The sequence below is a fragment of the Cotesia glomerata genome, linkage group LG1, assembly GCF_020080835.1.
Source record: "Cotesia glomerata isolate CgM1 linkage group LG1, MPM_Cglom_v2.3, whole genome shotgun sequence".
Classification (NCBI taxonomy): domain Eukaryota; kingdom Metazoa; phylum Arthropoda; class Insecta; order Hymenoptera; family Braconidae; genus Cotesia; species Cotesia glomerata.
The window spans coordinates 23513158-23537819 of NC_058158.1; the positions used below are offsets into that span (position 1 = coordinate 23513158).

At 29.9% G+C, this 24662-nt stretch overlaps 2 protein-coding genes and 1 long non-coding RNA gene across 3 annotated transcripts in view; 2 read left to right on the forward strand and 1 right to left on the reverse strand.

Moving 5' to 3' along the window:
- The window catches only part of LOC123272625 (protein PFC0760c-like), a 19918-nt gene extending 14206 nt beyond the window's left edge, over positions 1-5712 (forward strand). Inside the window, exons 5-8 of the mRNA XM_044739582.1 lie at positions 2931-3184; positions 3338-4418; positions 4593-5609; positions 5708-5712. Of these exons, the coding sequence (XP_044595517.1) occupies positions 2931-3184; positions 3338-4418; positions 4593-5609; positions 5708-5712 (2357 nt within the window). The remainder of the gene's footprint in view (positions 1-2930; positions 3185-3337; positions 4419-4592; positions 5610-5707) is intronic.
- Positions 5713-6660: 948 nt separating this feature from the next.
- Positions 6661-7090, forward strand: LOC123275027. The gene is made up of 2 exons (XR_006511609.1): positions 6661-6725; positions 6990-7090. It is a non-coding gene; the product is annotated as an uncharacterized LOC123275027 (long non-coding RNA).
- Positions 7091-14349: 7259 nt separating this feature from the next.
- Positions 14350-22619, reverse strand: LOC123267958 (elongation of very long chain fatty acids protein-like; the record flags this gene model as incomplete). Its single annotated transcript, XM_044732846.1, has 7 exons — positions 22242-22619; positions 19242-19290; positions 16132-16322; positions 15965-16045; positions 15712-15874; positions 15506-15645; positions 14350-14502 (listed from the first exon to the last, which is right to left on the reverse strand). Coding segments are annotated over exons 1-7 (783 nt in total), but the record flags the coding sequence as incomplete, so codon positions are not given.
- Positions 22620-24662: the final 2043 nt, after the last annotated feature.

Here is a 24662-nt window from a genome sequence, read left to right on the forward strand (position 1 = left end):
ATTAGAAATAAACTTTCTTTGTTGCTGTAAGATGGACAGCGGTGCTTCTCGGCCTATATTACCTTACCCCTCCCTAGTGCTCTGTTAGCACGTCTGGGGATGTTGTAGGAGTATTTAGTAGCATAACATTAAAAATCTTATATTTGCTATTAATTTGTTGTATTTATCACAAATTTGAGTTATATATACATTAGAAATAAACTTTTTTTTTTTTTTGGAGTAACTGCAACCATCAGGTTATATTAGGAATTACGATTTTGATAATAGTAGTAACTAATTAAAATAATAACAGTTATTATTACTGATTACTATCATAATAGCAGTAGTTACCATCAGGATGGTAAATACTACAATTCAGATGATTTACTTAATTATTTAAATAATATTTACTACTATTGAATTCAGTTAATAGATTTTAACATAACTAGATAATAAACTCTACTATAAAATTTTCTCCGTGTATGTTATTTATTAAAAGTTCGGGTTTGAGTTTTAAACATTATTGGTTCAATTGATCCCGAGCAGTGGTTCAACTGCCCCCAAGCGGGGGTCAATTGAACCAATCGACGCGCTTGAATAAATTAATAATTTTTAAGAATTCACGTTGTTTATTGACTAATTTATGGATTGATAATGATAGTAGACATAATAAACAACCATTCCAAGAAAAAAAAATTATTATTTAGTTTTAATTCGAATAATAAAAAATTGCTAAACTTTTTTTGGTTCAATTGACCCCCTCCTTCCCTAATTTAATCAGGGCCATTAAGTCAAAGCCCTCTAAGGTTGCGCGTCTCTCTTAAATTGATAGGATAAATTCGTTAAAGTATTGTGAGGATATTATCTATTTCTGAATTTGAATGATGAATTAGAACTGAGAGTTTTAGCGCGGACTTTGAATACATGGAAACTCGTTTTTTTTTCTATTGCGCATCCAAAACGCACATCGAAAAGTATATCCGTTTGGTAAGGATAAGGACAATGGCAACCTTACCAGGATATTCTTTGTACGGAGAGCGCAACTCTAGTACTTCTTTTCCCGCGATCTGACTCTTCGTAAAACCACATTTTACTCCATAGATAAACACCACTCACATATTCCCAAGCATTTAAACGAACCACTTACACTACTCACTCCACCCAAGAATTCGTATCTGCCATCTACACTGTAAAAAAAAAACCGGTGTGAGTCCATGCGGTGTACGGTGTTAAAAATTCCGGTGTTAAAATTCCAGTGTAGCAGTAACACTGTTTGCGGTGTAAATATTTTTTTCGGTGTTAAATCAGTGTTATGAATTTTCCAGTGTTGATAATATTTTAACTAACACAATTTTTATAATTAAACTTTTTATGTTTAATAATTAAAAATAAATAATCGAAAAAAGTTAATATTTAATTTAGAAAGTTTAAAATAATAAAATATTAAGTAGATAAAAATTTTTAATTAAAATAAATACACTGTAAAAAATTTCGATGTAAAAATGGACCTGGAGCACTTTACACTTCACACTTTAGTGTGAAATAATGGTGTGAAATTTTCTCGATGTAAATTTTCGATCCGTGTTACTTTAACACCATTTTTAAAGGACAATTTTAGAACATCATATAAATAATCGGAAACTCCAAAATAGTGCATTTTAATAATTATTTCATAACTTTTAAGTATTTTTTTAAGATTTTCGGAATACTTCTAAGATAATTTTAGAATCAATGCAATTTATTTGAAGCAATTTAGTTGAAATTTTGTTCTTAAATCTTATGTGGAACCTTTTTTGAATAATCTTAAAACATTTTTTTAACTATTTGAGAATAAATTTTGAATACTTTTGAGGCATTTTTAGGATATTTTTGAGACAATTTTGGAACATTTCTTGAATAGTTTTAGGACGTTTTTTGGGAAAATTTAAGAATTTACGAATTACCCATTTACGGTGAAATTCAAAGAATTTTCTTTTATAATGATAATATAATGCTGTTGTGTAAACTATGGGAGACTATGTGTTACAATATGAGTTTATGAGCAAATGAAATATCTGAAAAAAAACAACAAAGTTATCAAATTATTAATTTATCATGTTTAAAACATACATTATATTGTGAGAAACATCATGGTTACGATAAAAATTATTATTAGATTGTTCCCAAACATTAAATATTGTAAATATTATTTAACTTGTTGTATAACATTCATTAAATCGATTTCTGCGTAATTTCATAAATTGAAAATTCTTAAATAAATGTTACTTGTCTCATTTTGATAAATATTGAATATTAATTGTGTTTTATGGATCGTGTAATATTCATACTCCGATACGGTGTAAATTTATTCTACTGTTACACCGGTATTACACCGGTTACACCGATATTACATTGGTTTAACACCGGATTTTTAACACCGCAAAAGAGCACCGCTACACCGGTGTTAATATACAGGTTTTACATAGCGGTGTTGAAATGAGTCCATTTTAACACCGCTTTTTTTTACAGTGTATAACTAATTTCACGCTAAAAAATCTTCCCATAATTCAAAATAAAACTCCTAGACTTTTAGGCCTTTGTGTTTTTGATACTTTTAGAACCATTTTTAAAGACTATAATTTTCTGAGCGTAGCTATTGAGTGTATTACCCAATAAGTGAATTCCTTTACAAAAAGCACGAAATATTTTTTGTTTTTATTGTTACAAGAGTGAGTAGATGAGTAATTTTGAAATGCATCAGCATCATAGCCTTCATACATAATTGCACATCCCATAACGCACCTATGACATGAAATCATTTTTATCCTTAAAGCTATATCATAAATAGATAAATTGTCTTTATTATTCAACAAGATAATTTATCTTCTATTAAATAAGTTATATCTTGATTGAAATCTCACAATAATTGCATGTTAAAAAAATGAAATAATAATTATTGAATGTAATTTTAGATGAGTATAAAAAGTTATCACAAGAAAAAATTGAATGGAATGAAAAATTGAATTATCTTAGAGAAAAGTTGATTAAAAATGAAGAAGACTTGAAACAAGTTAATAATCGATTAGTTCAAGAAGAAAATGGAATGAAAGCATTAACAACAAATATATCTGATAATAAAAAGCAATTGAAATTATTTGAATTGAAAATTACGAAGCTAGAAACATTGAATAATGAAATTCACAATAAACTTACAAATGTTACAGAAGTAATAGAAAATTATAAAAAACAACTTTCCGTAGAGTTTGAGTCATCAAAATTTATAAATAAAGAACTAAGTGATATGAAAAGCGAGTTAAATAATTTATTTGATAAATTAAATAGTATGCAAAAAAATTATAACGATTTGAAAATCAAACAGGATAGTTTAAATAAATTACTGACAGATATACAAGAAGTTACGGAAGTAAGAACAACTAATGATAATATTCCTATATTTTCTCCTGAAAAAAGTTCTCATCTTTCGCCCGCTGCATCAAGTACACTTATAGCATTAAAATCAAAGGATGAAAATTCAAAAAATAAGATTATTAGTTTAGAGGAAACTATTGAATTTTGCAAGTTTGGAATCTCTCAATTAAAACGTAAAATTGAAACCTTAGATGCTCTTTTTGACAATACTAAGAAATTCAGATTGTATAAAGATGAATTTGAATATATTCAAAATGAATTATCAACTAGTCGAAGTGATGAACAAAGTTTCAATCAGTTAGACAAACAACTTGGTAATAAAAATTTGGATGAAAAAATGGACTTAACAACGATTAAAAGTCTAATAGAAGAGAATCAAATAATTAAAAACAAATTGAAAGAATATGAAAGTATCAACAAAAGATTAAGTAATGATTTGAATAAGACTGAAGAAGGTCATGCTAATTTAAGTGAAAAGATTCATACTTTACTAAACAATGTCGTAGGTTCAAGAAGTTCCATTGGACAATTAGGAAATGGATTCAATCAAGTAAAAGAAACACTTTCAACTGCGAAGGAAGATATTGATTCATTACGAAAAAAAACTGGCAGAATTAAACATGATACTGTGGCATTAAAAAATCATAATGAAAGTTTGAAGGCTGAGATTTTAGTTTTTAATAAACAATTAAATGAAAATAATAACCATATGAAGTCTATGAACAAAATACTCGAACTGTTAAAAATGAAACTTCACGATAAGCAAACCCATTCAGATGAGTTGCAGTCTAATTTTCATGATTATAAGTCAAATATTAAATATTTGATGACAGAAGTTCATATTCTAAAAAAAGAAATAGAAAATTTGAAGAAATATTGTGATATTAAAGAAGTTAAATTAAATAATACAAAAATTGCTGAGGAAGGTTTGTATATTGTAAAAAATGAATTAACTGAATTAACCGAAAAATGGGATGAACTTATATCAAGTATTGACTATTTAAAGAAACAAACAGAAGATTCAAAGAATTGTAATTTGATTTTAAACAATCAGTTAGAAAGGGTGAAATCGATAATTAATAATCTTCGAGCGAAAAATGATTTAAATTTGAAAACAAAAAAACTTGATGCAAGATTCGAAACAGTTCAAATAAATAATCAAGAGCAAAAAAAGTTAAATTATGAATTGGCAAAGCGTTCTTTAGATCCAGATGAAGAATACGATGAGCCAAAAAAAAAAGTGACTCGTTCACCAGCTGATTTTTCAAAGAAAATAAAAGACATTTCTCAAAAAAGTCCTCTGCAAGATGAATTAGAAATTTTAAGGAGTAACACCGTAAACTTGGAAGAAACTATTGAAACAAGTATGGTCGACAACAATCACCTATATGAGGAACTTGCAAAAATTCAAAATGACATGTCTACACTTGAAGTAAAATCTATTAAGTCATTAATGGTAAATGATGAACTTATCGATAAGGTTAAATTAATAACTCATGAGAACGCTAGTTTAAATAAAAAAGTAGACCGGTTGCATCATTATGATAATGTGGATATTGAAAGTAGACATAAAGAAAAATTATTAATACACGATAGTTTGCCAACTAAAACACAAATTTCCGAGTTGAGGAGTAAAGATATTATTGATATTATTGACAATAGTATGATTAACAGTACATTTACCAATGTAAATAAATTACTCAAAGAAGTTGAATTGGACGACAAAGACACGTTTGACGTTGAAGTCGCTAATCAATCTTTTGACAACGTAAAAGTTCAGCAAGGAACTTTGAAGAAACTGCAAAAAAGAAATATAGTGTTGCATAATAATTCAGAAATAATAAAAACAGATTTACGAATGAGTAAAAATGAGAATCGAAATTCGAATAAGATAAATCCTAGAGCAAATGAATCAATTATAGGAATAAAAACTAAAGATAATGTTAATTTTACAAACACCGCTCGTAGTAAAGTTGAGAGTAAACGACAATTCCAAAGAAATATTTCTCCAAAAGAAAATATTCAAGTACTAAATTTAGGACAACGGCACGTTAAAACAGAACGACAAAAAGGTCTGAGAGAACAAAATCATGAGATTCTGAACACTTCTTTAAAAGAATTTGATGATGAATCATCAAATAAATATTGTCGTGATGATAATGAAGATGTATTCCATGAGTTTCATCACTTTATTTCTAAAAAAATGAAGAAACATCTTGAAGGTAATGTAATTCTTCTAATCAAATTTTAGTGATATCTCTGTCATGATAAAAAATGGATATAATAATGATTCAATCATAATATGAATAATTCTTTACAGATTAATATCATATATTTTAAGGGTTAAAGGTCATTTATTATTTACTTTAGAGAAATTTTTATATATACGAAAAAAAATCATAGATTTTTTGAGTAGTAGATTAACAACAGTGAAAAAATATTATTCGGGTAGCCTGAATCGGGAATCATAATGACTAAAATTTTTTTATTGCTTGGAATATTTGTCTTATTGGATTATTAATTATTATGTCATTATACTAGACTTGTGGAATGTGTCGATGGACACCAAAATCATAGTTTTTCGGTGGAATCGATTGTTTTAGGAATAGTTTGCTCAATTCAATGATTAACCCTTCGTTGGTCGTGCTATGAGCGAATCGCCGCCTAACAACTACTTAACCTATAGAGACTCGCTATAGTGTGAGCGAGAAACTAAAAAAAGCGCGACCAACGAAGGGTTAATGTCAACGAATTATCTATAAGGTGATTTAAGTCACAAAATTTCGTAAATCGAGCGCTATCCGGATATATATTGAAAAATTTTTTTTACTTTGTTAAAATTTTTTATTTTGTTAGACGTTATTTAAACCTTTCTAATAATATTTTAGGATTAAGTAATTATTATTAATAATAACAATTAAGTAAATTTTTTTAAGGATTATCCTGTATAAATGATATCATTCTTGATATGAATAATCAGAAATTACAAAAGGAATCTAAAACTATGTTGTTAAATAACGACGATCTAACAGTTTTTGATATTTCCAATCCTCTTCTCGAAGAAATTGCTCAATTAACTATTGATATTTTGAATAATATTACATTTATTATAAGAAACTTAACAGAAGTAAATAAGATGCTGAAAAATTATTTGAAAGAGAATCTTCAATTGAAAATAATACTTCTTAAAGTAAACGAGAAAATATTGATTTTATTAATTACTGCAATTTATTCATTTTTGAATAACTCAAAATTTTATTTATTCTTTGTAGGATTCAGTTCTGGGGATACCAACTTCGTCGAGAAAAAATATTTTAAAATCTAAAGAATGGTTGGAAGTAAGATTTTTACTTGTGTAGTCAATATTAGTTGGTGAATGCTTTTAAAGTGAAACTTCTTGATGTGTGATAAGAATAAAATTTGAAGATAAGATTTGAGTAATTCATTTTATTATAATAATATTTATCTCTGCAGTTTAACCTTTTATACATCAGCAAATTCACGCCTTATCGCTAAAGAAATTTCACTTTTGGCAACTATGCTGTTACACTGACTCTTTGTTTGTTTTCTAGTAAAAATTTAGAAATATTATTTATTTGCAGCCTTTAACTTTAACTCATTTAGCTGACATACATGAGAAAATATGTCTCATGGCATCGAAAGTACTTACTGAAGACGAAGATTTGACATCATTTAAACTTAATAAAATATACAGTTCATCAAAATGCTTGAATAAATGTGATCGAGAATGTGAAATAATGAGTCCTAGAGTAACTGCTTTACAGCGAAAGATTTCTGAACTACAAAAACAGACATGTGATAAAGTTTTAGATATACAGAAAGCAATAGAGCACAGAAAAACTGGGCTTGACGAAATTTCTAAGATAATAAAATGTGAAAAGCAGCGTAATTATACATCTTATCCAATAGACAATGCGTCATCTCTAACGCCAAACATCTGTGTTGCCAAGTGTGCGGAAAAAGAAAAATTTATTCAAATCATTCAATGGGAAAAACAGTAAAAATCATCATCAGATTTAATATTAAAATTGCTTGAAGTAATATAAAAACTCATGACACGTTAAGATGTATCAAAAAATCGTCTTACTTTTGAAAATGATAGATTTTTCGATAATGCAAAAATAAAATAAAATTCATTTACAGTATTTAATATTTTGTATTATTAACGTTTATTAATAATTATTGTAGAACTTTTCGTCAGCTTCATAGCTTTTTCAGGTATTAAATTTATTAAACATTGATTGCCATAAAAATTAACGACAGTAATAATAAAAAATCAGTCATTATTTTACTTCTGTTGTCAGAAATATCCCAAATTATTTTTTTAAGTAATATTAATCTTTATATATATATATATATATAGGGGAGGGGGGGGCAAAATGGGGTAGGGGTGGCAAAATGGGGTACCCCCAAAATTTCGTAAGAAAATTTTTTTTTCTCAAAAGCTCTTTCAGCTTGCTAAAATATATTTTAACGTCATTTCCTACAATTTAAAAGAAAAAAAAATTTTTTAATTAGAAAAACAAAAAAAATTTTTTTTTTCTAACTTTTCTTACAGTAATTTTTATCGTCATTATGCACCGTAATAAATTTTTTTTCACATCTATGATTATTTTTTCTAAATTTTTTAGTTCTCGCTTTACAAATGAATGATTAAAAAAAAAAAAAAATCGGGGAGTCATTGGTTCCATGCCAATTTTCGAAAATCAAGTTCTAATCTGATCTTCACATTTTTTAGGTCCTATGAACTAGTTCTTAATATTCCTACGAGGATATCTGTCGGCGTGTGTGTATGTGAGTGTAAACCTCTAATGTGTCGAAGAAAAACCTTACACAGAAAAAAAAATTTGTTGACTGGAGAACAAAATTCTTGGCTCAAGAAAATTTTCAGGTGCCTTAAGGAAGACAGAAGTTGTGTTGCCCGAAATAAAAATTTTTCTTGAAATTCTATTTTTGGTGGAAGTAATTTTTTCTTAATTCAAATTATCATAAATACTTGATGCAATAAATTTTTACATTTGATCAAGATTTTTAGATACTTTAGGGAAGCAGTGCCACCTACTTCAGCTGAGAAAAAAATTTTCTCACCTTGAGAAAATTTTTCTCTTGAATATTTGATACCCATTTTATATTATTTTAGCGTGAAATTATACATATTGAATGAAAAAAAATGATTCAATATTATTTGATCTTCCCATTTGATATGTTAATCAATAAAAATATTAATGAAAATTTACTTCTATCTTTATATTTAATTTTTTGGAGCAAGAGGCTGAAATTTCTCAAAACAAGATTTTCTTGACTTAAATAAATTTTCTTGGATCAAGATACATATTTCTTAAAACAAGAGAGTTAATTTTTTTGGAATAAGTGAAATTTCTTGCGTCAAAAAGAAAATTTTTTTTTCGCTCAAGGAAATAATTATAGGAAGAAAAATATTTTCTTGGCTCAAGTGAACCTTTTTTTCTGTGTAAACTAACCATTCTATAGAATTCTTTTATAAAAGAATGTCTTTTTCAAATAACTTCGAAATTTATTCTCGGATAATTTTTGATGTCATAATTTAACTATCAATGCTCAGAAAACTGTGTTAGAGGCCGCCAATTTCTTCAAAATCATTTGGCGGGCTTGTGAGATATTTAATTTAAAAAGTAAGATCTTCAGGCCTACAAGATCATTCAACTTGAAAAAATTTTCCTGAATCCCTAAACCAAGAAAGAGAGTGCAAAAAAATTACGAATGTTTTTTTTCGTGCTGTTGCTTGGAATTGCGTGAGAACTATGTCTAAAAAATGTTTCACCGGGAGATCCAAAAATTAGAATCTTCTCAAGGGAACTCTTTTTTTTTATCTTGATATTATTTTTACTCAAGCGAAACCCGTCAAAAATTACTACAAAATTAAAAAATTTTTTTTGCTACCTCAATTTTTGTAAGGAGTATATTGCGTCAACTATAACAATGTTTCTTTTTTGGGTGATTTGTTCATCTCTCTGGGTTTTTTCGTAGACTTATCGATAAGAAAATGTTATTTTTTTAACGACATTTCATTTTCGGATAATGAAATTTTTTTTTCACTTTTTCAGGGGGTACCCCATTTTGCCGGCAAAAAAAAAATTTTTTTTTCTGCGGCAACTTGAAATTTGATTATTTTCCTTCAATTACGACTGAAAACGAGAAAAATCAGCATATTTAAGTCCTTAAAATCATAACGGTTTCTTAAGTACCCCATTTTGCCCCCCTCCCTATATATATATATATATATATATATATATATATATATATATATATATATATATATATATATATACAGGGTGTCCCAAAAGTAACGGGTGCCATTGTAGCATCTGATGAAAAAAATAATTCTGAGACAAAAAGTCCTTAGCCATTTTTCAATTAACCGCATAGATAATTAATTATTAATTAAAAATAACGTCTCTTTATTTGTAAGAGAGAGAAAGAGCGTCAGTGTCCAGTAAAGTATGTACCAAACAAAGACACAACTAACTGTATGACTAACTAGCTTCTATAGCTAACGTAGTCACACATATTTACTTACACATTCACACGTGCAAGCTTCTTCGTATGGAACGCACTTGACTGGACACTAGTGCTCTCTCTCTAACGCATAAGAGGACGTTATTTTAATTAATAATTAATTATCTATGCGTCTGATTAAAAAATGGCTAAGGACTTTTCGTCTCAGAATTATTTTGTTTATCAGATGTTACAATGGCGTCCGTTACTTCTGGGACACTCTGTATATATATATATATATAATTGGAGGTGTGTGTCCCTATATTTCACTTTGCAGCCAAAACTACGCATTGCAGACGAATAGTGTTTATATGTGGCAATAGGTACAAGGATCCCATCGTGCACTATGGTGGTTGCAAGTCGATAATTATAAGGGTGTAAAAGATACCGGGGTTGAAAGATGTTAGCTTTAAAAATGTGAGACTATCAGTGGTCTGAAATAGTCTGGATTGTTCTAGAAATTTCTGGAGTGATCTAGAAAGCTTTTATATGTATATCAATGTTCTGATTGATCGAAATTGTTCTAGAAAATTCTAGAATGATCCAGAAATTTCTAGAAAGATCTGGAAAGTTCTAAAATCTACGTTTAGATTCTGATCGAATGAGAATGTTTTAAAAAATTCTAGAATGATCCAGAAACGTCTAGAATGATCTGGAAAGTTCTAAAATCTACGTTTAGATTCTGATCAAATGAGAATGTTCTAAAAAATTCTAGAATGATCTGGGAAATTCTAAAATCTACGTTTAGATTCTGATCGATTGAGAATGTTCTAGAAAATTCTAGAATGATCTGGAAAGTTCTAAATTCTATGTTTAGATTCTCATCAATTGAGAATGTTCAAAAAATTCTAAAATGATCGGGGAAGTTATAAAATCTACGTTTAGATTCTGATTAAATGAGAATGTTCTAGAAAATTCTAAATTGATCTGGGAAGTTCTAAAATTTACGTTTAGATTCTGATTGAATGAGAGTGACTTCGAAAATTCTAGAATGATCTAGAATAACTCCGAGTGAAATAGAAGCTTCAAAGTGTATTCTTATCGGTCGAAAATATGCTGGATTGTTTTCGTAAATTTTAAAACATCTCAAAAAATTTAATAATATCAACAAATAACTGCACTATTAAAAATGACCCAGCGAAGCGGGTGTTCACGGCTAGTATATTATAAGAATAAAAATAATAAGAAATTAATATAATTTTAATAAATAAAATTTTAATGATTGAAAATCTTGACTCATAGCATGTTAACTCTTCCAGTTGCTTATCAGCTAGCTACATGTGATTGCTGTGATTGCAGCTGTATCTATTTCTCATTTTCATATTTTTCGATTATAATTACTTCAAATGCAGGATAATTCCTCCCTCCCAAAAGTCTTTCAGGTTATATCTGCTATATTTGAATGAATTTAGTAGACTCATTAGTAATGAGTCATTCCCAATGAACACATGACTTCAATATGACGTCATTTATAAGTCATAGGAATGTCACAATATTTTACGTAAATATGACGTAAAATTGACCTGTCTTGTAATCCAATTATGATGTAAAAATATATGATATATTTTTGACATCATACTGATGTAAGTTTATTACTTCTCTATGATGTAACGGAAATGACTTAGATATTACGTACAACTGACATAATATATAAACTACAATATTGCGTAACATTAATGCCATCATTGTATGTCATAACGACGTAAGTTTAACATCATGCGTTTACATCAGTGATAAGTCACGGCTGTACGTAATCTTGACGTAAGTTTAACATCATGCGTTTACATCAGTGACAAATCACGGTTGTACGTAATCTTGACGTAAGATTAATATCATGTGTTTACATCAGTGACAAGTCACGGTCTTACGTAATACCGATACCATCTGTGAGTCATTATTTAACATCAATAATTTGTCACAATTGTACATAATACTGACGTAATTTGAAAGTCATTTTCTAAATCAGTGACAAACGATTATTTTCCATAATATTGATAAAATTTGGGGGATGTATTTTTTTAATATTATCGATTGATCAAAATTTATCAAATATAAAACTTCTTCAACAAGATGTCTAATTTACAATTAATCGTTAAATATTAGTGAAAATCGGTTTAAAATTTAGTAAGAATCAGGAAGAGGTAAACAGCTGATTTAAGCTGGTACCTTGCAAATTTAAGTCCGCTCTTAATAACAAAAATTTATAATTTATAATATTAATGAATATATCTAACATATTAGCAAATAACATACAAAATATTTTTCATTTACGTTTTTAAGAAAAAAACATACAAATTAAATACATGTGGGATATAAACTTTTATATCTTTGCTTGTATGTTTCCATACACTGCAGAAAAAAAATCTTGACTCAAAGGTAAATTTCTTTGGACTAAGAATATATTAGAGATGACTGAAAATTTCGTGAATGAAGTCAAAATTTCTTGACACTAAAACACTTCTTGCTCCAATATAACTTCGGCCTCCGTCAAAATTTTCTTGGTGCAAGAAATACTTTTTTTTCGTTGCATATGTTTCTCACTTATATTTTTTCCATGAATTTAGGTACTTTTATCCATTGTAAAAATATTTTCGACCATTCAGTATAAATGATTTGGTGTGAAACTGATAACAAAATACCGAGTTCAATTTATGTGGCATGAACTCTAAATTTTTAAACCGTCAAGCGAGTAAACATATAATTTCTTATGATTTTGCGTCAAGAAATTAAATGTCAGTCATTTAAATATTGCACTATTACTTGAAAAATAATTTTCTGACATTGGTGCTGCTACTTATGAAACATTGTATTTGAAATAATTCAAACAGTTTCATGATTGTTATTGACGAGACTAATAGTATTTTACACAGTAAAAAATTTTGCGTCATTGCGTCAAAAACTTTAGTGTTAAAAATTTTGTGTTAAATATTTAACTTTTTAAGTGTAAATTTAAAATTTATTGTGTTAAAACAACATAAAAAAATGTTAAATATTTAACATAAAAATTTTAACACAAAAATTTTTGACACAATGACGCAAAATTTTTACTGTGTACATCAAGTTTCATAATGTTGTTAGTATGTTAAATTAAAAGAAATTAAAATTTCGAAAAAATTGAAATTAAAAATAAAAAGAAATATAGAAAAAAATTGTATACTTAAAAGAGTTGAAATTAAAAAAAAAAAATCTAAATTTTGTAAATTGAAATTTTGAAGAAGAAAAATCCAAATGAAAAATACTAAATTTTCGGAAAAAATTAAATAAAAAAAAAATTCGAGTCTTGAGAAATCAATAAATATTAAAAAATATTCAAATGACACGGATACATCGTTTACTCTGAAAAAATTTCACTCTGTGAAAGTTCTCTGTGTCCGCAGAGAGTCTAAAGTTCTCTGTGTCCGCTTTTAGACGAAAATTTTTGAAAGTGTAAGATTCAATCAATTCTTATGAAAATTTATAAATTGTCTATTCATTACCACAAGTTTCACTAGAGAGCCTTTTATAAGAGTTTTTACAAAGTTTTATAGAACTTTATAAAATTTCATGAGTTTAATGAAATTTTATAAAATTGTATAAATTATTAGACTTTAATTTTATACAATTCCAGCTCTTAAAATCCATTTAATCTCAGAAAAATTATGAAATAAGCATTTTTCGTCATGTAAGGCTTATCACATAAGTTATTTACTTCGTGACATGAACCGTTACTTGGACAAGTGAGCAGCGTTCCAGACTTCGATACGTGAGGACCCAAGTTCGAGCCCAGCATATTTCAGGATTTTTTCATCAAGTATCAACATATAACTAGTGTTTCAAACTTTGTAATAAGTCCACAACACTATAATTAATTTCAAAATTGCCATCTTTTTATTTTTGAGAAATTTTTTTTTAATATTTTTCTGAGGTACAATTCTTACATCACTTACATCACTTTTACGTCATAATGACATCATTATCATGATATAGACATCACAGGTATGTCATATTGACGTCATAAATGTCATTGAGACATAATACTGACGTCATGACTACGTCATATTTTTACGTCAGAATCTTACGTCAAGAAGTGTGAAATAATGAGTCATATATGACTCATTCGTGACTTGTATCTTACGTAAATCCTGACATAGCCCAATGTCATTTTGACGTCACATTGACGTAAACGTGTTTACTGGGTTACCATTACAATATATAATTATGTATGGTAGACACAAGGTTTTTATCATCGAAAAGATAATCATTAGAAAAATAAGTATAATAGATATGTTGCTTTTATTTAATTTTCCTTAAATTTATTTGTAAGAAAAATATAAAAGTAAATGTTTTTTTAAAGTATTATTTCTTATTATTATTATTATTTTTGTTATTTTTGAGTAATTAATTCAAAATACTCCATTACATCAATTTTTTTCTTACATAAGTGTTCTTATAAAAATTGAGAAATAAATAAAAATTTATAATAACTTGTGACATATAAATATAAGCAAGTGGTTTTCGAGTTGGCTCACAAGATGGTAGTAACGCCTGTGAGGTGTGAATAGCCATAATCGAAAATTGTGTCTATAAGTGAAGTAAGATAAAAAAAAATTTTTGATTAAAATTCATGAATAAATTATCAAAAATGATTTGGGTGACAGCATTACACGTTTATGCGTTACCGCTTGAAATTTGTTTAATCCTATAAAATTTTAATTTCTATTGTAATGAAGTTGTATTTCTTATATGTAATAAGTAATCTATCTATATCATGTAACGTAAAATATACCGTTCTCGCTTTAATATCAATTATATTGCAAAAAAAAATTTTTTTTGCGAAAAAATTTTTCTACCTAATAAAAAATTATGATTCGGAAGTTAAAGAGTTATGGTATTGATAAGGGAACTAGAGCACAACAGCTTTTTAATGAAAAAAATTTGGTAGTTAAAAAAATTTACCATCAGTAAGTTCCTATGAATTTGATGTATATATATTCTGATGTATTTACCCAGTTTTAGAATGATACATGATATTAAAGTAAAATGATATCTTCCTCAAATTTGATTGAACGGATAAAAATAGCTTTTATAATTAGGTCTAAGCCTTATGAAAGAATCACAACATATGAAAGATCGAGTGATAAAATATGATTATGAAAGCAAAATCGTTCTGTTAGAATATTGGGCTCATTAAAGGGGTAGAAAATCAAAGGAGTTATCTTTTTTTTTTCGACCAGCATGATAAAATGATGAATATGTAAAATTCATCGAAATTATTCTTAAGAGTTTTGACTGAAAACGTTTATCTCATATCATACATTGAAAAAAAATTAACTGGATTCAAGAGAGAAATTCTTAAACCAAGAAAGTCATTTTGAAGAGTTTCATCATCTTAACTAGAAAAATTCTTAAACTAAGAAATTTTTCATGGTTCAAGTAAATTTTACTAAATTCAAGAATTTTTCTCTTGATTCAAATTAATTTTTTTTCAGTGTCTGCGAGAAAATACGGGATTTAATATAATGATTAACTATGAAGAAAATTCGACTTAATGCGTAGTCACCCAATTTTAAGTATAGAAAATTACCATCTGTAAAATTGTTAGCCAAGGCTTCCAGGGTGCAAGCTTTTTTTGCAATTTTGGCCCCAAACTCGCCAGAAGATAATAGGTATACATAATGACATGAATAATGCAGTTCGGCATCATAATGAAAGTCCACATGCCACCTTTAAAATAATTTTTATTCAGCAATTATCATTTACTATTGTTTTTTTTTTTTTTTTTATACGTACCAGGAGCATATTTACAAGCTATCCACGCAAGGCACACAGTTGTAGCATGATGATAAATGTGTAAGCAAGACGATTGATTATGTTTTTTCCGTAATGTAAAAATGACTGTATCACCTAATTCACATATTTTCAGAATCATCAGCCACCAAACCCATCTTGCCATCTAAATTAAGCAAAAATCGTTTATTTATATCAAAATGTGAAATTTTTTCGGTTGAGGAGCCATAATAATAAATTGTAAGAAAATACTGACACTTATTGATTCCGGGTCATAGGAAAAATCAACAGGTTCACAACGCCACGATAGTTTTGTCGTAAATCCCGATGTAAGTAGCTAATTGCAATCAAAATTTCTTTATTAATTCATGAAAATAATTTTTACACATTTTTTTTTTTTTTTTTTTTTTTTTATATAATTACCCCCAAAAATATTGAACCACTAGAAAATGCAATGCAAATATTGTAAAAAATCATAACTGTGTGTAAAGAGAAAGGTTGTCTATTCTTCATGTATAATGGTCCGATTACAATAACAAATATTAAATATCCTATTACTATTATCAAGATCGGGAATGGAGAGGACATCAATGGCCAATTCGATACTCTTGAATCTATGAAATATAATTAATTACTTCAATATTACTTCATTACATAGTCTCGAGTCGAAAAAATGAACTTACTTAGTATATGAATCAACTAGCAGTTACCCGCCCGCTCCGCTGGGCACTTCATAGAATTGTATTTTTAGAGATCTAGACTTGAAATTTAATGGGAGTATTGTTGAGTATTAGCTATATTTTGGAAATTACGATTTTTTATTGTTAACACCTACCCCCGCGATCCTTATTGGAGGTAATTTGTTGTAAAGTCCGTTCTTAAATAATTTCTATATTATATATAGAAGACTCTTACTAAATTTGGAGTCTGTAGGAGCTATAGCTTGGAAAATAAAAATTTTATTTGTTAACACCCACCCCCACAAACCCCTGTGAGGTAAGCCATCGTAAAATTCGTTCGTATATTATTTCTACACCTCTTACAAAAAATTCTTACCCAATTTGGAGTCTATCGGAGAAGTAGTTTACAAATGGAAATTTTTTATTGTTAACGCCCCCGCAATTCTCTTTGAGGTAGAATATCGTAGAATTCGGTCATAAATTATTTTTACATCACTTACAGAAAGTTCCTACAAAATTTGGAGTCTGTAGGGGCTATAGCTTTAAAATTCAAAATTTTCATTGTTTATACCCACCCCCGCAACCCTCTGTGGGGTGAGATATCGTAAAATTCGTTTATAGATTATTTCTATATCTCTTATAGAAGATTCCTACCATATTTGGAGTCGATAGAAGCTATAGTTTAAGAACGGGAATTTTTCATTGTTAACGCCGCCGCAATCTCTACTGGGGTTGGAATTTGATTAAATCCATTCTTAGCTGAATTTATTGAAATCCTCATTTACATCACTTCTACATCACACATAGAACTCCCACTGAATTTGGAGTCTGTAGGAGCTATAGCTCGGAAATTAAAAATTTTAATTGTTAACACCCACCCCCGCAATCCATATTTGGAGTAGGTTGTCATAAAATCCACTCTTAGATCATTTCTGGATTACATATAAATGATTCCTATCAAATTTGGAACCTATAATAGCTATAGTTTAGAAATTTTTAATTTTCATTGTTAACACCCACCCCCGCAATCCTTATTGGGGGTGAGTTATCATAAAATCCGCTCATAGATAATTGCTACATCACATATAAGAGATTCCAACCAAATTTGGAGCGTGTAGGAGCTATAGTTTAACAACGGGAATTTTTCGATGTTGACGCTCCCGCAACACCCCTTGTGGGTGGAATTTCGTAAAATCCGTTCTTAGCTGACCTCTACTCGGCGAAAGAAATATTTTTATCAAATTTTAAGTTTCTACTCCTTATGGTTCCAGAGATATCGTGATGAGTCAATATATCGGTGGAAATCTCATAAATATATATAGATTAGGAGTCTGTAGGAGCTATAGCTCGAAAATTTTAAATTTTCATTGTTAACGCCCACCCCCGCAATCGATATTGGGAGTAGATTGTCATAAAATCCGCTCTTAGATCATTTCTACCTCGCATATAGCAAATAATTATCAAATTTGGTGCCTTTAGGAGCTACAGCTCGGAAATTTAAAATTTTAATTGTTAACACCCACCCCCGCAACCCCCTGTGGGGAGGGATATCGTGAAATTCGTTCATAAATTATTTTTACATCACTCACAGAAAATTCATACAAAATTAGGAGTCTGTTGGAGCTATAGCTAGGAAATTTTTAATTTTCATTGTTAACGTCCACCCCCGCAATTCATATAGGGAGTAAATTGTCAGAAAATCCGCTCTTAGATCATTTCTACTTCACATTTAGGAGATTCCTACCAAATTTGGAGTCGATAGGAGCTATAGGTCAAAAAACGGAATTTTCCATTGTTAACGCCCCCGCGACCGGGGGGTTGTAGGTGAAATTTTGTAAAATCCGTTCTTAGCTGACCTCTAATTGGCGAAAGGAATATTCCTACCAAATTTCAAGTCTCTACGCCTTATGGTTCCGGAGATATCATGATGAGTCAATATATAGGTGGAAATCTCTTATATATATATATATATATATATATAAAAACAAATGACTATAGTTATCTCTATAGCAACCAGAAATAAAAAAAAATTTTTAAAAACAATTGACAATCATGCAATATTTACATTTTTTTACCAACAAAACCGTTGGTATGGACAACTCATGTCGCAACCGTAATGATGGAAAAACCGTTTTTGTAACAGATATTATGGAGGTTAGAATCAATGCATAGGAGTGTATAGGTGGATGTATATGATATTGTGGGTGAGTGCATGGATGGATGCGTAGGAGTGCATGGATGGATGCGTGAGAGTGCATGGATGGATGCGTGGGTGGATGCGTAGGAGTGCATGGATGGATGCGTGAGAGTGCGTGGGTGGATGTGTGGAAGTGCGTGGGTGGATGCGTGGGAGTGCGTGGGTGGATGTGTGGGAGTGGGGGGGGGGTGGATGCGAGGGATGGTGTGGATGGAGAAGCATTGAAAGCGTAGAGTTGATGTTATACATTTTTCCGACTTCTTTATAAGCTAGAAAAAAAAAAGAATGACGAAAAAACGATCGTCTTTTGTTTTATTGACGGAAACAAAAAACAAATGACTACACACATAAATTAATAAAAAAATGGGAATTTTCTATTGTTAACTGCCCCGCAAGACCCCTTGTTGGTGGAATTTCGTAAAATCCGTTCTTAGCTGACCTCAACTCGGCAAAAGGAATGTTCCTACCAAATTTCAAGTCAATCGACCTAATAGTTTCTGAGATTTCGTAATGAGTGAGTTCAAAAATGGGATCTCCTATATATATATATATATATATAGATTATTTTACATATAAAGTAAGTTCATGTAAGTTCACTTTATCGATTTGGGGCGTATTAAAGATTATTTGATAAAATTAATTATGATTTAACTTACCAGAAATTTCTTCGATAAGGAAGCGATATATTTCCAAAAACTGCATATCCTAAAAAAAATAAGTAATTGACAGTACCTGAGATATTGTGAAAATAAATATGATTGAGACGGATAATATAAAAAATAAAAAATAAAGCAGCAAAAACAGATCTCGAACGAATTTGTCGATTTCATGTGTTCTCATGTAAAAATTTACTGAGACTATTTGTGCTAAAGTTTTGTGAAAAATAGTCAGGTCAATTTCAAAAATTCTATAGATTGAAAAAGTCTATGATTGTATGTATTATAGACATTAAAGACAAATTTGGGAACTGGGGAAATAAAGGATAAAGGGGGGAGGAGGGACCTTACTCAGTAGGAATTTTTCGGTAACCGAAAAAATAATTCAGACAGCCCAGACCGGGATACTATATATTATATTTATAAACTTTATGAGGAGTACATTTATAAATAAATAAAATTCCAGGATCCATCACCACTATCCTAGAACCAACGGACGTCTGTTTAAGAACTCTTAAATTTATTAAAGTTATTAATGCAACTCAGTTAATTTAATGTATCGTTAATTTATCAATATTCTCACCTCTACGCGGAAAAAAATTTACTGTTGCTGCAACAGGAGGCAGCCATGTTGCAGCAACAGGATTTTCCTGCAGCTGCAAAAAATCGGTCATGTTGCAGCAACGTGATAAAATCCTGTTGTAGCAACAGGATTACTACTGTTGTTGCAAGTTAAGAGTAAAATATAGTTGGATCATTCCGTGCCAAATCGACCAATAGTTGGAATCGACCTCTTTCAATTTGGATAAATTTTGGTCAGAAGTTTTCTTTTATCATATAACGAACTTTTGCCAAAGGAAAAAAAATAAAAAATTTTTTTCACAAGATATGCAAATTTAAAATTTTGCGATTTTTCCAGTTTTTCAATTTTGTTTTTGTAATATCTTGAATGCTATTATAGATACAGGAATGGCCTTTTGTTTGTTTGAAAGGGGATACTTGGGGCTATTGAACAAAAATATTTTTGAAAAAAATTTTGAAAAATTTTTGAAAATTGTTAAAAATAAAGATCGACATTAAAATTTGGGCTCAATTTTTGTGTATAATACCTTGTATACCAAGTATACTGATCTTAAAAGATCCTGAGATTTTTAGAACTGTGTTTTTTTAACTTCCCGCTAAGAAAAATTGAAAATATTTTTTAATTCGGGAAGTTATTGGTTTTACCCCGTTTTTCGAAAATCAAGTTTTTAACGGATGTTGACGTTTTGAGGTCCTAGGAAGCTTCCCTGATGGTTTTTACGGTGGTGTCCGTGCGGCTGTATGTATGTATGTATGTATGTGTGTGTGTGTGTGTGTGTGTATGTATGTATGTATGTGTGTGTGTGTGTGTGTGTGTGTGTGTGTATGTAAACCGCTTATAACTTTGAAACGGCTTGACCGATCGGAACCAACTTAGTGGCGATCCAAAGAGTATCAAAGCCATTACATTTCCTAAAAATTTGAACCAATTCCATTTGCTAGATTTTGAGAAATCTCAAAACCAAAATTTTTGAAAAATTGTTTTTTTGGAATAACTTTTAAACGGCTTTACCGATCGATTCCAAAAACTAATCGGCTCTTAACTTTGCAAAACCACGTCTCTCTAACAAATAAAGAGACGTTATTTTTAATTAATAATTAATTATCTATACGGTTAATTGAAAAATGGCTAAGGACTTTTCGTCTCAGAATTATTTTTTTCATCAGATGCTTCAATGGCGTCCGTGACTTTTGGGCCATCCTGTATATATATATATATATATATATATATATATATATATATATATATATATATATATATAAACTTTTGAACCATATGCATTTTCTGAATCCGCTCGACGAGCTGAGTCGAAATATAGCAAAATTTTTCAAAAGTTTCGTCATGAGGACCAATGCAATAGTTAGATTTCTATGAAATCTACTAAAAATTAAATAAATGAATTAAAATAATGCAAAGTTCTGTTGAAAGAATATATGTAATTCTTATACACCATTGGAGTAAAATTTCTTTGACGTTATAACAGTCTTATGACGAATGAATTCAAATTAGATAAGTCACGTTAGAATCTAATAGTAGTCATTGATACTATGATTGAGGCCGAAAAACAGTTACCTACACGTATTTACATCAAGTCTTGCTAATAAATAAATTCAATTATTATTAAAATTTTAACATGAAATTAAAAGTTATTGAATCCATTTATATCCATAAACTTAAATATCAGAATTATTAACGTAATCATAATTCCTTCGAACGCGTTGATATGTTCGTTATATTATCATATATCGTAAAGCTATAGTGTAATAAGATAGTCCTTATTCGTTTGACAAGTGTAATTTGCAAGGAACTTCGGGTTTTAATTAGTTGACTATGATTTGTAACATAACATTGCTTATATATTTATATATGTTTGTATGTAGATGAATACACGTATATCTATCTTTGATCAAAAATGGATTCTTGTTTATTTATAGATTATAATCTCATATTTAAATGAATTATTTTGTGATACGTCCGTATCCAAAGATAAAGTAGTGAAGCAGAAATTGATATTGCTTCACAAAGTTATTTGTTTTGCATAAAAATTGTTTTTCACTGAAAACCTATCAAGTTTTCTGCCGAAAAACTTGTTTTCAAGACTATTCGATTTTTTGGACCATATTATTTTAATTTTACTAATACTTTTTCTAACTAATCTAAATTGAATGATCAAAACAGTGAAATTGAAAAAAAAAAATTATTTTATTTCACAAATATAAGCATGTTTTGATTATTGATTTCTAATTACTTGATAAATGAAATTAAGAAAAAGTATTGAATACTTTTTTCTTATGTTAATACTTTTTACGATTGGATAAGTTAGTCATAATTGTTTATCTGACTTCTTTAAACGACTTATGATATTATAATGTAATATAAATAAAACAGAAAAAAAATCAGTTAACTATGGCTTATACCTTCATTTATCACATTTAAATATTCATATAAATGTATTGATTGTTGAACCACTTATTCTAATAGATCACAAAAAGTAATTTTTTACAAGGATAATTTTTGATAAAACATCACCATTATCACTTGTATAAATGAGATCATTTGTATATTGTTAATAGTAAACAATTTAGTTACACCTTTCACTACTTTCAGAGATAGACAACTGTTATTATTTAGTGCATCTTCGAGGTAACTACCCTCAGCAATGGCTTAACTGCAGGGCCGTCAGTTATCGACTAAATTTATGAAATACACATACTAGCAAATAAATTTTATGTATTCAATTGTAATGTCTTTTTGACGTCATCTTCATTCCGTAGTTTGTAAAATTTGAATCAAGTTTGAGGTGTAGAATATCCGACTCAATGGTAGTATAATTTATAGTGTAGTATTGATGAAAAAAAATATTTTTTAAATAAATTAATACATCCCTGAATCTCTGTCGAGCTTGGGTTACAAGATATTTTATGTCCAGCGAGATAGATGTATGGCTTCTTTGCATGTTAAAATTTGAATCGAAATAGACTCAGCTAGAATTTCCCACTCTCTAATGGACATCAAGTATGTAAATGTATCAAGTATTTATTCGTAATCATATATTGCCATGTTCGAAATAATATTCGCAGTATGATTGGGTTTTTCAAGGATCGAATGGGAATTAAAGCTTTGCTATATCCTATATTTTATTACTTTTAATTTCCCGCTAAGAAAATTGAAAATTTTTAAAAATTGGGAAGTTATTGGTTTTACCTCGTTTTACGAAAATTGAGTTTTCATAAGATCTCGACGTTTTGAGGTCCTAGAAAGCTTTTCTGACTATTCCCGCGGTAATGTCACCATGTCTCTATATATGCAATCGGTTGATTCGTTCGTGAGATATCGTTATCGAAAAAAATACTTTTTTCAGAATTTTTATGAAATTCTATCAAATTTTTAGTCTGACCAGTTCGCGCTCTGATATTTTTTAAAAAACTCAAAAAACTGCGTTGAATGCCGTAAACCGCGAGAAAATCGATTGATTCATTCAAAAGTTATTGTGGTTTGAAAATTCAAAAAATAGTGTTTTATTAAACTTCTATTAGACTTTTGAGCTCGAAGAGCTCAAGAACATAAAACAGCCATCTCTTTGAGCTCAAAAACAAAATGAATGAAATGTTGAGCGCTTAGGTATGGAGTTAGCAGGAAGTTGCAGAGATGGCCTTTAGGGTTAATTGTTTTCCTAATTTTTTAATTTCCCGCTAAAAAAATTAAAAATTTTCAAAAATTGGGAAGTTATTGGTTTCACCCCGATTTTCGAAAATCAAGTTTTCATCAGATCTCCACGTTTTGAGGTCCGAGAAAGCAATGTGTGTGTGTGTGTGTGTTTTTTTTTTTTTTTTTTAGGGGGGGGGGAATCCTTTTTACGGATTCTAGGCATAGCTGTTTGGCCTGGATATGTGGCAACTCGACGCAGCGTCATACTAAAACTCGACGCTGACGCCCCTACCCACTAAATCCTAAACCCCTTTCTCTTCTATCCTCTGATACCCCATGGTACCGCCGTAAGGCATTTCTTCGCGGGGGGAGGAATTAGCTGCCGCTCTTCCTTCTGGTGGCTAAGATGTTATTTCTTCCTTCTAGATTCTGTCTTTCGCTCTTTTCCTCTCAGTGGATCGCAACTCGGTAAGCACTTTTGTAGCAAAAGTGCTTGTGGCGTTCCAGGCAGCTTCTGACGACATCATTGCTTCTACTATTGACTCTGGTTGGGTTCTCTTTTTCAGAATCTTCTCCAACTCATCGCGCTGTTGGTTGAAACGTGGACACACAAAGAAAACATGGTCCGCATCTTCATTGACCCCTGGACAGGACGGGCACTCTGGGGTATCATCGTGCTTAAAGCGGTGAAGATACTTCCGATAACATCCGTGTCCTGATAACATCTGCGTTAAATAATAGTTGATCTCACCGTGACTCCGGCTGAACCACATATCAATCCGAGGTATGAGACGGTACGTCCACCGACCTTTCTCTGAAGCATTCCAGTCTTGTTGCCATCTTGCGATGCTGTGCTGCCGTTCTTCCCTTCTAAGTTCTTCAGGGCTCAGTGTGGTTGACCTTTGTCGTTGATATAGGTTCCGTATTTTCTCAGCTAGGACTCTGAGAGGCAGAGTACCGGAAATAACACACACTGCTTCCTCTGATATTGTGCGGAAGGCGCTAGCTACTCGTAGGGCACTCAGTCGATATACTGGTCCAGCCTTTCTCCATGATTCTTGCAGCTTTAATGCGTCAGCCCAAATGGATATTCCGTAAGTGAGCACTGATGTGACTACTGATGACAATAATAGCCTCCTGCTCTGTTTTGGGCCTCCGACGTTCGGCATCAGTCGTGCGAGACTAGCCCT